The sequence below is a fragment of the Sinocyclocheilus grahami genome, unplaced genomic scaffold (genome assembly GCF_001515645.1).
Source record: "Sinocyclocheilus grahami isolate Dianchi unplaced genomic scaffold, SAMN03320097.WGS_v1.1 scaffold62.1, whole genome shotgun sequence".
In the NCBI taxonomy this organism is placed as follows: Eukaryota; Metazoa; Chordata; class Actinopteri; order Cypriniformes; family Cyprinidae; genus Sinocyclocheilus; species Sinocyclocheilus grahami.
In genome coordinates, this window is record NW_015505241.1 from 231,090 (window position 1) to 244,979 (window position 13,890).

The following is a 13,890-nucleotide window of genomic DNA, read 5'->3' on the forward strand; positions in this document are numbered from 1 at the left end:
TATATATTAAGGCTATGAGAATTGACAGATTGGACATTTTCTTAATTATCTCAAATGAAAAAAATGTCCCAATGCAAAAAAAAATATATATAAAAAAGGATCTTTCTTAATTTTCTTCACATAAGTCCTTTTTCCTGTTTGGGACAGATTTTGTAGTGAAATATGATCTTGACAGGCTTAGTAAGATTCACCCTTTAAGATGACAAGGCGACTGTTGCTCATATCAAAGCTCTAGAGACGGCCATGTGGTCAAAGAAAAAGCCCACGCTGCTTTAAGGGTCATCAGGTTTCTAAAGAGACTCTGAAGGGTTTGTTTAGTAAGAGTGTCATTAATCAGAGATCTACATAAATCCGTAAAAAATGAAAAACCTCAGTGAACTGTAATGAAAAACTCCACATTAGCCCACATCTAAGTTGAATAGCTCAAGTCAAATTCTTGCCAAAATAAATCAAGACCAATCTTAAAAATAGTGCACAGTATAATTACAACACAGATAATATTATATGACAGGAAATGGGGAAAAAGGTAAAACTCCTTTCACCAGTTGCTCAACACAAGGTGAAGAAAATACTGAGTGCCGAATCAAATACTCAGATTTTATTTGCTAGATTTAGAACATGTGCTCTGTTTGTTCAATTTGAAAAGTCTAATCTTACATGCTGACAAAGGCCTTAAGGACATGAATGTGGTGTTAATTAGCCCAAGACTGATTTGCAGCTGGACAGTAGTACGACATAATGCATCTGTTACAAAGTGATGCGTGCACATCTGTCCAAATGCTTTGTGCTCCAGCTGAACATGGGACAGCACGCACACCATTAGTACATTCCTCTGCAGGTCACTACTTAAGGTTGCCATGCAACACCATTCAAATAAGCAACTTATTTTCATCTCGCTAAATAAAAACTGTGTATGTCTTGAAAGTTATTTTTTGTTTTTGTGTTTCAAAAACTGACACATTTGACTGATCACTGCACCCTTTCAAAAACCATCTGTGCATTGACTGCATTCATAGGCTGTGAAAGCTTGCTGAGTGGAAAAAGTTGTTTTGGTGTACTTCTGCATACAGAACGAAAGGTGCAGCCAATGTGACTTAATCAGAGCAGAGCTACATCAAGTAACACGCAGGACAATTTACATTTTTCATACAAGAACAGAAAACAAATCTATCAACATGTCTTCACATACTTCATTCTTTTAACAATTAGCAATTATATTATCAGCATATCGATTTGAGTCAAAGAGTTGAACTGAAAAAGGAACATGAATGTCACATTTTGAATGTCAAATGGAACAATTTTTTTTTTTGTATTTGGCGTGTCTCCTGTTTGATTTTATGACTGAAATTAACTGCACACGTTTGTGTAATGCTGGTGATCATGTTCTCCAGCATGATTTGAAAATGATCTAAAAAAGCAGGTTGTTTTTTAATGGAAGCAAAATCTCTGACAGTCTGTACAAAGAGTTCACAAAATCACTTGATTTTACTTGTCACAAAATTGATTGTGACCTAGGAATTTTTCTGAATCCTAAAACTTTATTTCCAGGTTTGAATTAGATTCTGAACATCAGGTTTTTGTGGTGTAGTTTTATGGAACACGATTCAGCCACAGAATAAAAAAACATATATATTGGCTATGAGCACTTTTATTCTGTAATTCAGGCTTTTTTCTCAAAATTAAGATATTAAATTATTTCTTGCAAATTCGTGTTTACATCTCACAATGCTGTTTTCCGCCCCACACAAAATAAACAAAAATAAAAAAGGTAATTGCAACATTTTATCTCACAAGTCTGACATTTTTTCTCAAAATTGAAAGTCACAATTACCTTTTTTGCATCCCATGTTATTCCATTCTGTGTGTGTGTGTGTGTGTGTGTGTGTGCGTGCGTGTGTATATATATATACAGTATATATATATATATATATATATATATACATATACACATACATACATATATACATGTCCACTGTTAATATGCGGACATTCACTGTATACAGCATATATATATAATATCAGGCAGGTTTGTAGTTGTAATTGAGTTGTCTAGAAATTGTACAATTTTTTTTTACAATTGCCTGTTCTCATCTATTATTCTCATACGAGTTCTCTCAAAAAAAAAACATGTTTACAGGAAGGGACATTAAGCGGAACTATAAAGGACAGGAGATGTCTGCATAAATATGGAATAATAAAAAAAAGTGTCTAGTTAAGAGCTGACATGGAAGAAGTATACTACACAATATTCACTGAATACAGTTTACTATTGGCCTAGCCATAATAAAAGTCAAAGACACCCACCTAACTGCTGGAAGAGGAGCGCTACACTTTTACCACTGACTGGCAGAGTGTCATTGAGTGGGGTCTGAATGAGCTGCCGGTCCCCCGCTCCCAGTGAAAAGAGCTTCTGAAAACATCAACACAAACCTTCAGGTTTGAACAAATGCATAAGATAAATACATTAACATTGAATACCAAATAATAGCTCGGACCTACACAAAAAGCACAACTGAAGCATATTAAAAATAAACATTTTTAATTAATAATTTGATTATGTTTCACTGACAATCACTTATAATGTTATTAAGGTTTCATGTTTCTACAGTAACACTTTATTTTAAGGCCCAATTCTCACTATTAACTGCTTACTAGCATGCATATTCCTAGCATATTGGCTGTTTATTAGTACTTATAAAGCACATACCCCATACCTAAACCTAACAGCCAACTTACTAACTATTAATAAGCAGCAAAGTAGAAGTTTATTGGGGCAAAAGTCATAGTTAAAAGTTAGCTAATAGTGAGAATTGATCCCCGAACTAAAGTGTGACCGTTTCTACAACTGTATTTGTAAACACACTCTATATAAATGACCTGTGTGACCTTTTCGCAAGGGTTACTCAACAACGGCATGTTGCTGAGCTCTAAATAAAGTTTGATTTGTGAAATATGGGCACTCAAATCTTAATGTGCTGGTAACTGTAAAGAGCTCTAAATAACCTGTTCTTGCAGCTCAGTCACCATAATTGGGTGAACTGGGAAGTTAAATTATGAGTTATCTGATAATTTAATATATTGTATATATACATTTGTATTTTATATAATATGTTTTCATGATATATAGTATATACATACACCCTCTGGAAGCGATAGAACAAGTGGACAGCTCTCTATATTTTAGCAGGTTTACTTTATTATTATTTTTTTTTTTAGATCTTGGCTCTTGTATTGTAAGAAACAGCAGACGTGCATTAAACAGAGCCAATAAGATGCACATGGACTGTTTCATGAACAGATGGAGCGGATGGAGTTAGACTCACACTGAAAGATGAATATATACCTCTCCTGAGGTCTGTTTATAACTTACACCCTGTTTGATCACCATGATGCCACAATCCAGCTGGGAAAAATAATGGTTTCTGGAGGAATTTTTAAATGTATTGGTGAATTACATCAAAAACAACATGATTTCAACACGACAGCCTGCAAAATTCTGCAGTCTGCATTCATATATTTCCCTTGAAACCAATTTATAGATCATTTAACAATATCTATTTGTTGATTTATTCATTTAGCTTGATTTATATGAGCGCAGTGTACAATAAAGAGTGGATTTAGAAACCGTGTTTAAAGAGAAAACATAAATTTTAGGGATAAATCTGCTGTTTTAGGAGAATCAGACACCAAAAAGAAAAATGAGACACAAAAATGAAGAACTGTGGCGCTCAAACCAGAACATGAGAGCTACATTTAGTAATATTTTAGCTCTAAACAAATCAACGGGCTTCTCTCACTGACCCCTAAAGCCCTTTCTACCTCTTGGGAATCTCCAGTGAAAACAAAATGCAATATGAGACACCCTGCTTTCTTCAAGGTACACAGGTACAAAAATGAACCCTGGCTAACCCTCTGTGCGCTCGAGTAACCACAGGGGTCAGGGTTCGAGACAGATGAGGAATTCTTTGGTTAAGTAATGTCTGACCTGGGAACCTCCAGCCACTGGGATCAAGCACGTGAAGAGGTTTGCCACCAGCCCTTCCAGAGGGACACTCAGACTGTCAATGTACACGGTGTAGATCAGACCCAAGCAGCCCTAGAAGCAAAAAACAAAAAAAATCAGCTAGTCCCTGACACACAAACACACGTGAAACACTTCTGGACAAAAAAAAATCAAGAGTCAATGTGAGTGGTGGATTCTAGGGTTTTGCTAGAATGTTCTGGGTGAATGTTGTGGTGTTGCTATACTGTTCTGGGTGATTTAGGGTTTTCTGGGTGGTTTCTAGGGTGTTGCTAGTGTTGTGGGTGGTTGCTGGGGTGTTGCTACAATGTTCTGGGTGAATATTAAGGATTTCTGAGTGGTTCCTAGGGTGTTGCTAGTGTTATGTGTGGTTGCTAGGGTGTTGCCAGTGTTATGTGTGGTTGCTATGGGGTTGCCAGTGTTGTGGGTGGTTGCTCGGTTGTTGCTATAGTGTCATAGGTGATTTTTAAGGTTTTCTGAGTGGTTTCTAGGGTGTTGCTAGTGTGATGTGTTGTGGCTATGGTGTTGCTAGTTTTGTGAGTGATTTCTAGGGTGTTGCTACAATGTTCTGCATGGTTGCTAGGATGTTGCTTTAGTGTTCTAGGTGGTTTTTAAGGTTTTCTGAGTGTTTTTAGGGTGTGGCAAGTGTTATGAGTGGTTTCTAGGGTGTTGCTATAGTTTTCTTGGTGGTTTTTAAGGTTTTCTGAGTGGTTTCTAGGGCGTTGCTAATGTTATGTGTGGTTGCTATGGTGTTGCTAGTGTTGTGGGTGGTTGCTAGGATGTTGCTATAGTGTTTTGCATGGTTACTAGGGTGTTGCTTTAGTGTTCTAGGTGATTTTTAAGGTTTTCTGAGTGAATGATTACAGTCAATTAGTCCATATTCTGGTCCCTCCTACAATGAAATTCTAAAGATTTTTTTATTGTATGCTCAAGGGAAAATCATAAGTCTGACAAGTCTTATATACAAGATGAACAATTTAAGGTAGCAATCATGTTCATAGAACAAACTATTTAAATGTAATTTATATCTATCTATCTATCTATCTATCTATCTATCTAGCAGGGCATAAAAGTGAAGTGCCCTCTTAAATGGGTACAATGAGAAACTAAGGGATATGGTCTGTGACCATAAACATTTGTTTTTCACCAAGCAATACTGCTCAACTAACTTATTTCCAGGCATAGCTCATGCCAAATTCATGAATGTAGGCCAAAAGTACAAAACATTGAGACAGGCAGTCTGCATAAAACTTTGGATGAGAGGATTTCCTGCTTTTGAGCTCCTATGCAGTGTGTAACAGAGCTCTAAGTGAATGAAAACATCCTAAAAAGTTTTAAATCTGAAAGCGCACCGAGTATAAAGTTATTGTCTCTCAAAAGAAAGAGTCGACTCTGAATCATTGAAACGAGTCCTTTATAAAACGAATCCCAAGCCGTTTCATGTTGACATCAACATGAAAAATTAGCATATTGCCCGCCCACTTGTTGGTCTTTTCGTGTTAGTCTGAATGAAAATACTAATTCATTCTTTGCCACTAGGTGCAGCTTTTGGAGCAGTAAAAATAGCTGTTTCCCCGGTAACGCTGTACACAAAGCAGCACTGCGCTCACAAACGCTGCTTTATCAGGCATTACAGGCATGATGAAATGAAAATGAGACCAATCGGACCAATCACCGCAGATTAGCGTCACGCAAAGGAGGGGTTTGGAAAAAAGAATCGTTGAGTGAATAATTTGGGAGTCGTTGAGCAAGCAAGGTAAAAAAAAAAAGTATATTATAAGACAATAAAAGTGTTTTTTGACCTTGCATACCTGTCAACCTGTTGTTGGAGACTCCCAAAACCAAAATCTGAACCTTTCATTACCCATAATAGGGGCACTTTAAAGGCATTGACTTTGCGTTATCAAAAAACAATCATAACACTACTATTATAGCAATTATAACATTACAATATATGCATTTGTATTAAGGCTGTCGATTTGACATGTTAATTAGGTGTGATCAACTATGGAAAAAAATAACAATAAAATTATTAATTCAGTAAATGCACTAGCCTCAGATCTGTACGTCATCTTACACTGCATGCAGTTGCTGACGAACATGACGTAGGACAACAACTGACAACATCATGCAGCCTATTAGAATGCAGTTATTTGCCCCTAAAGTTCAGGATATAAGGGCAATAAAATGCCCCTGTATGGGTTTTTGTCTTATATATTATAAATCTGTCTTACATATTTATATCATATGATATAGTTTAGCAATATCACACATGCATGAGAGTGATTTTTCCCTGAATATCTGCAAAATTGCAAATGTGGCATTGGTTTTATACAACAGGTTAATAAACTGCGTTTCAGACACAATATTGAATGTTTTGCTCCATTTCGCCAACAAAAATAGTTTCAAACAAAGCTATGACAGAATCATTATGCCTTTCCGAGCAACATACAGCAATGCAGGGCTCTACAGTGCGACTATTTCAGTCGCATTTGTGACTGAAAAGTACTGCGTGCAACTATGAAAAAATATTTAGGAGCACCTGTGCAACTGTCCAGATCAGCATATTTGTGTTTGCGCTGAGGGAGCTTCAAAGGTTCTAACGTACTTGCGTGTTTTTGCAGCATTGAGTAATGTCACAGACGTATCCTCTCATTATAACAAACAAAGTGTAAATAAGAGATTCATGTAAGGAACTTCGTTGATTATAATGGAGTTTAGTGAGATTGCGATGAACTAAGATGAGGGACAGCTTTTAATGATTATTAAGGGAGTTTGCAAATGTGATATTGATTTAATACAACAGCTCATTAAACAAGAAGTTAATATTAAGTGACATATTGTCTGACAACAACATAATTGCCTAGCAACACAGCGGTGTTTAGTTTCTGCGTTTTGAAGGAATTGTGTGAACCAATGAATCAAAGTCCCAATCATAAAGAGAGCCGTTTACTTCATTCCTGAATGAATTAGCCGTTCGAACGAATCAATTGAATGAATGATTCAGTGATAAAATCAGTGACTTGCCGCCACCTACTGGCAGTTTTAGTTTAATTTTTAAAGTATCTTTTCTGTTATTTAAATCATTTAATATTTCTATATTAAAAATTTTATATTTAAAACATTAACCTCAACATGAATTTAATTGCACTTGTGCCACCTCTAAGCCTCATTAAATGTCTGAAAATACACTTACAAGTCACTTCTGTGGTTCTTCTGTGACAACTGTCACACCCCTGGATGGTTTTTGTTGTGTTTTCATCCCTCATGTGCTCCGAGACCTAGTTTTCCCTCATGTTTGATTGTGTCATTTGGTTCAGGTGTGTCTTGTTTATTGTCCTCGTCATCCTATGTATTTAAGCCCTAGTCTGTGCAGTCTGTGTTTGTCCGGTCTACTTTGTCCCTATGTGTGCATCCTGCCTGTCCGTCCTGTATCTACCCTCTTGTGGATTATTAAAGTTTCCCTGTTGTCAAAAATGTTATCCTTTAAAACTCATCTTTGATCATCAAAACGACATATTTAAATGTTTTTTCTTGTGAAAATAATTTTCTCATGCCTTAAAATAGCTTGAATGCAACTCTACACCCTTGCCTCATTTACTATACGCAGATCTATGAATACGCAAACTAGCCCCGCCTCCACTCAGTCACACACCAGCCAGCCATGAGCCAGCGCCTGCTGATTCACTAACTGAACTGTAGTAAACGCGATACAATGGCAATGGCAAGAGGAAATATTGGTTTAATTAAGCCATATGTGTTTGAACCAGAAATAAGCTGGCATGCTCAACATAAGCAAGGAGACTGATGGCTAACTTCGTGACAGTAACCGTTTTTACTAGCAGACAACTACAGTGGATACTGTATGGTGTGTCCTCAAAATGCCTTGAAGACTCAAATGCAGCCAAGTTTGTGATTCCAAATCGCGCCCACGATCATACGCCTGTGACGTGCGGATGCCAATGCGGGAGAGGAGCGTCTGACTCCGGGCTACTTTTACACTGCTGCCGCGGGTTATTATTCAAGTTAGTGGTTCTAAATACAAATAAATAAGCGCTAACAGCACATGCCATCGTGAAAATAGGGGGAAATATTAACAGTCGGCGAAACATCTATAGAAAAAATATAACTGTTACCGGACTAACCTGGCTGCCTTCTCACTAGTCCCTCTGCTTTGTAGCACAGTTAATGATATGCTAAGGATAGGATCTCTTGACACGATTGGTTATTAAATTTTGTGACGTAAAAAAAAGGCTGTTTCAAACCGCGTTTCTGTGATTGCCTTTGGGAAACTACAGTTGTATGGAGAGCACATGGTTTGTCTTAAAGCATATGAAGAACACCACATAGACAAATAAACAACATAAAAAAACTTGATTTTCACCACAGGGGGACATTAAAGATTTTTGCATTGCTCATTATCTTCCTTGTGCGTTTCATTCCACCGTAGATGTGACAGAAGACCGGACCTAGAAATAGAGAAGTCCTCGAAATTTTTACCAGTTTTTGTTTTTTTGTCATGGATTATTACGCCTCCCAACTCATCTCCATTGCCCATGCTAAGCCTGACCTACTCAACTTCGCCAGGGACTTCAGTGTTTTCGCCGCGTCCTGCCCATTTGACGATGAAACACCGAAGTCTCGGTTCTGGATCGGGGCGAATCTTCACCATGCCATCGAGCCCCCCAGACACCACTGGATGATGGCCTCCCTCCAACTTAGTCAACCCCTGATCTGGAACACAGTCAGAGCCCGCCGCGACCAACGAGTCATCGCCAGAGAGAGCGACAGTGCTGAGGATCGCCCCGGAGCCAGAGCCTGTGACGTCAGACCAGGTGCGAGTGCCGGCTACAGTGCTCGCCACGGGGGAGAATGCTATGAACAGCGAGAGTGCGGAGGGAAGCTCCACCCACTGCACCATGGCTGAGGGTGAGCCGAGCTCAATGGATTCAAATTCGGATATACATGCAGACATGCCCGCTCTTCTCCCGCCCTTCGTCTGAACTCTCTGTCTGCCCTCCCACCCACCAACCCTCCCTCTCCTGCCTCCTCCTGTCATCCCGGTTTCTTCAGCTCCACCACCGCTGCTTCCTGGCAGCCCCTCTGCTCACCATCTGTGCGGTGGGATTGCCGCGGGTCTGCCAGTCTCCATCGGCGTCATGGCTGGAGAATCCCTTGTCTCCGCCTCCAGCCTCTGAGTCCCGGACTCTGCCTCGGCCCTTTGACCCAGCGGCTCCACCATGGCTTCTAGCTCCCTCTTCTCCGCCATGGCCCGTCAGTCCACCAGCTCCATCGTCCCTCCAGCTCCGCCTTGGTCTGTCGTCGACCATCCGCCACCTCGGAACTTCACTCCTCCGGCTACACCTCGTCTCTGTCCCTCTGGCTCTGTCAGGCTCCTCCTTCCCTCCAGCTCCACCTTGGTCCTCTGTCGCTCCAGATCCCCACCTCCGCCTCGGTCACCGGAGCCGTCTGCTCCGCCTTGGCCCTCCGGATCACCTTCCGGGAGGGGGGCGATCTGTCACACCCCTGGACTGTTTTTGTTGTGTTTTCATCCCTCATGTGCTCCGTGACCTCGTTTTCCCTCATGTTTGATTGTGTCATTTGGTTCAGGTGTGTCTTGTTTATTGTCCTTGTCATCCCATGTATTTAAGAATCTAAAATTCTTCTCTCACAGAGCATCATTTCAAGTTTATTTAGATTTGCGACCAAAGGTAGTGCTCTACGAGTGGATGAGTTGTTTACTGCCTGACCAGTGGAAAAAGAACAGCAAAGAGCGAACACCGAAAATCCTCTGTGTCCTCAGCGGAGATGGACAGAGTGTCTGATGGGGGATTGCAGGGCTCTGTTTCCTAATTCTTTGTTATTCACCACTGATAAATATCGGAGTTGAGAGAGCACTAGAAAATAATGCATAAAGATCACACGATTACATGTTCTCCGAATCACTGATAAAGCTGAGCTTATGTAGACAAGCTTAGTCTGTATAAAGTGACTGTCGCTCGGTATTCAGGCTCGATCTGGTTTCCACAAAGAAACTAAAAACAGCACAGCACTTCAATACATCAAATGTGATAATGGTCATGAGGTCAGCCGAACAGCGCTGCCTTTTTTTCAACAAGCAAGTGAAAACGATAACAGGAGCAAATTAAGTTAGGGGGTCCTGCATACCTATCAGACGAAAGTGTGACAGCGCGTTGACAGAGTTAGTGTCGCAAAGGATGGAGAAAGTTAACATAGGCTCGCATGATGAATAAAGGAGTGACCCATGCTGGCTGTTATGAAACCACAAAGGGAACCTGGAGTAAAACTGAAGTGCTTGTCTATTTATAGATTTTGCTTTTGGAAACTGGCTAGGTTTTGGGTTTGTTTTGTGCAGGGGTCTTGTCCCAAGGGCCGAGATACTATTTGAACTCGTTTAGGCTCACATTACAAGTCCTACTTTAGTGTAGGAATTAAATGTGTGTAAATTGTCTCCATATGAGTACTGGGAAAAATTTTATTTCCTAAATAATCACGTCCAAAGATGCAATCAGCAAAAAAATAAATCACAGTAATTACAACATGCACAACCCAAACTGAGTTTATGGGACAACGGGAGGATTAAGTCAATGATAAAATATAAATTTATGGCAAAAATGTAGTAGGTCACAAACTACATATCAAAATTAAATCAGTTTAAGGGTTATTAGAAATTTACTCTTTGTATTCATTTGGTTTAGATTTCATTTTCCACAAGAACCATTTTCAACAAGATTACACACAAAGACAAAATCTTAAGTGGTGTAATAATGAAGTGAAAAGCATTAAAAGATTTTTGGGGAGTCACATCACAATAATTTACAACATAAACTAACTTTGCTTAGTTATAAAAAGTCAAATTACTTGTTATTTTAGAAAAGCTACTGCTACTTTTGAAGGTTATGAGGGTTTGCAGGTTTTTCCTGTGTGTTGATAGTACCAATAATAACATAATTCATAACACAATAATCCACAATTCACACAGCTACAGTCCATCAATTAATGTCTTGTGAAAGTGAAATGTGAAGTGAAAAGCTGTGTGCTTGTAAGAAACAAATACAAAGACATTTTTAACTTTAAACCAACACCATTATAATCCATAATAACACTTCCTCCAGTGAAAAAATCCATCCCCTATTGTCCTCTCACATCAAAATCTAACATATTTGTTTAGAACTGCTTTAGACTGTTTTTGTTTGTAAACACTTTGCTTGATCTGTGCATATTTCTCTCCTGATTCAGATGAAAACAGTTGTATACAAATATGTCAGTGGACTTTGATGTGAGGGGGATGGACCTTTTCACTGGAAGAAGCATTAGTATGGATTATGGACCATAATTTTGGCTAGAAGCAACAGTTTAAAGATAAAACGCTTTAATGATTGATTTGTTTCATACAAACACAGTTTTTCACTTCACAAGACATTAAATGATACACTTTAGTCATGTGGATTACTTGTGGATCACAGTGATGTTTTTAATCAGCTGCTTGGACTCTCATTCTGACGGCACCCATTCACTGCAGAGGATTCATTGGTGAGCAAGTGATGTAATGCTAATTTGTTCTGAAGAAGAAACACACTTCTCTACATCTTGGATGGCCTGAGGGTGAGTACATTTTCTGCAAATTTAAATTTTTGGGTGACCTATTCATAACAACATGGAGACTTCATTATCTTACAAAGATAAGGAGAGGTTTTGCCCAAGTCACGTCCCACTGCTCACAATCTGCTCCTAATTGTCTCGTTTGAGTCTGCGTCAGACATGCAAGCTCATAACGATGCCCACCTCTCAAACTCTGCCGTCTAACCCCCTGTGCTGGAGCCCATTTGATTTGCTCAGACAGTGAAAACATGTCACAAGATCCACCACATCTTATCAGTGGGAGCACAGGATTAAAATACCCCTACAGATGGGAAACACATTTCAACATTATTGGGAGGATTTGGTTCAATTATGAAGAACAATACATTCCAGTGCTGCCTCTACCAATCTGATAAAAGAAAAAAATATTTTAGTGTGTCATGATTTTTACATTAAGTGGGTTAATGGTGTAGCTTTAGGCAAGTACACAACACCTGAAATGCTGGGTCCCTGCAGATGCGTTAAAAACAATGAACGTATAAAAACAAGCCTATTAAATAGTGTGAAATGGAATGGAGAGAATTTCGCACTTTCAATGACTTTAACTCAATGACTTTAACCCTTTAACTGTACTAAACAGACCAAGAGTACTCTTTTTGTGATAATTGCATTTTTAATGAACCACACTATTGTATAGTTATGTGTATTTTTTTTAGGCACTTTTTATTTGTGCTTGTAAGTCTGACCCAAATCCTCCTCAAAAGCGTAATGCATTGTTATATTATTCGCTTTTAGAGTGTGCACGGATCCACACTTCGAACTTCCAATGGAAATAGTAGACCAATCTGGATACATTTGGGATATTTACTTCAACATACTACAAGTTGGGACTCACTAACTCTAATTTTGAATATTGTTTAGGTTAAATAGTATAGGAATTTGGAGGCAGTTCGCTGGGTCAAAAGACCGTCTAGCATCTAGTCATTCCTAAAAAAACTGATGTAAGGAAAACAGTCGAGAGACATACAGCATAATAAGATAATGGGCTATCATGGTCATTACGTGAAAGAAGTCACCCTGCATTACGAACCTCTGGATAAGCGCATCAAAGAAAAACAGTGAGGATGAGACAAAAGCAGACAAATTGAAAGGACCTTTCTGGAGACCTTAAGACACTGAGCCTGTGATTAAGAACGATGCTTCAGTCTTAATGTGCCTGATGACACAGTGAAGTACTCTTCATGGGTGGCCTTCTCTCTCAATCTCCCACGAGGCTCAGTAGTAAAAGACGCAATATAAATAGAGAAGATTAACAGTCTCACTGTGAAATTGAGAGACCGAAAGCAATAGAGAGACAGTGGACATACAGCGCATAGAGGAGAACAGCGCCAGCCGACAGCTGGGGGCCATCAAAGCTCAAAGACATGATGTGCCAAACAGTTTTGTAACCTTCTGGAACCACCAGCCTCTAAAGGCAAATAATTCCTGCTTTTATTGACCATTTAATTACACATTCTTTATCCTGTCATGATTTGGTTTATTTGTACTCAGCCAGGAAAGCAACAGGAAGTTGACAGTAAGTCTGCATGCTGCCATCCAAGTAGATGCTTGTGGTAAACGGACTGATTCATAGTGAATCTGCAGAATTAACCTTCTATGCATTTGAACGGTAAGTGGCCAGCTTAACAAATTAATGTGACTCACAGCATTGAAATGCTTCGTTTAAGTCATGATGACCACCACATCCTGAATACTGAATTAAGTTAATTACACAAAATGCCACATTGCCGGTACTAGGATGCCGCTCTCAATAGATGTGGAATGTCGGGATGTGATGAACTGGTTCTCATCATGATTACGTCATAATTTCCACAGGTAAAAAAACTAAAAGAATACATTCCAGGGCCTCAATTTCAGCACAGGATTGCGATTATTGCAAATAATTTTCCCGCTTATAATGCAGGGAAATCCCACAAACATTTATTCACTATGAAGGTTGAATGAGTAAATTAATCAACACAGATGAACAGTATACTCTTAAAAATAAAGGTGCTTCAAAAGGTTCTTCAAGCGATGCCATAGAAGAATCATTTTTGGTTCCACAAAGAACCATTCAGTCAAAGGTTCTTTAAAGAACCATTTATTTATTACCTTTTTATAATCTGAAGAACTCTTTTTTCACCACAAAGAACCTTTTGTCAAACAGAAAGGTTCTTCAGATGTTAAAGGTTCTTTATGGAACCATTTAGACAAAAAGGTTCTTCTAT

At 39.0% G+C, this 13,890-nt stretch overlaps 1 protein-coding gene across 1 annotated transcript in view; it reads right to left on the reverse strand.

The window, feature by feature from the left end:
* LOC107584719 (myotubularin-related protein 13-like) overlaps positions 1–9,290 on the reverse strand; it is an 86,990-nt gene extending 77,700 nt beyond the window's left edge. Inside the window, exons 1-3 of the mRNA XM_016271435.1 lie at positions 9,261–9,290; positions 3,986–4,096; positions 2,305–2,410 (exon numbers count right to left, since the gene is read on the reverse strand). Of these exons, the coding sequence (XP_016126921.1) occupies positions 2,305–2,410; positions 3,986–4,096; positions 9,261–9,290 (247 nt within the window). The remainder of the gene's footprint in view (positions 1–2,304; positions 2,411–3,985; positions 4,097–9,260) is intronic.
* Between the last annotated feature and the right edge of the window lie 4,600 nt (positions 9,291–13,890).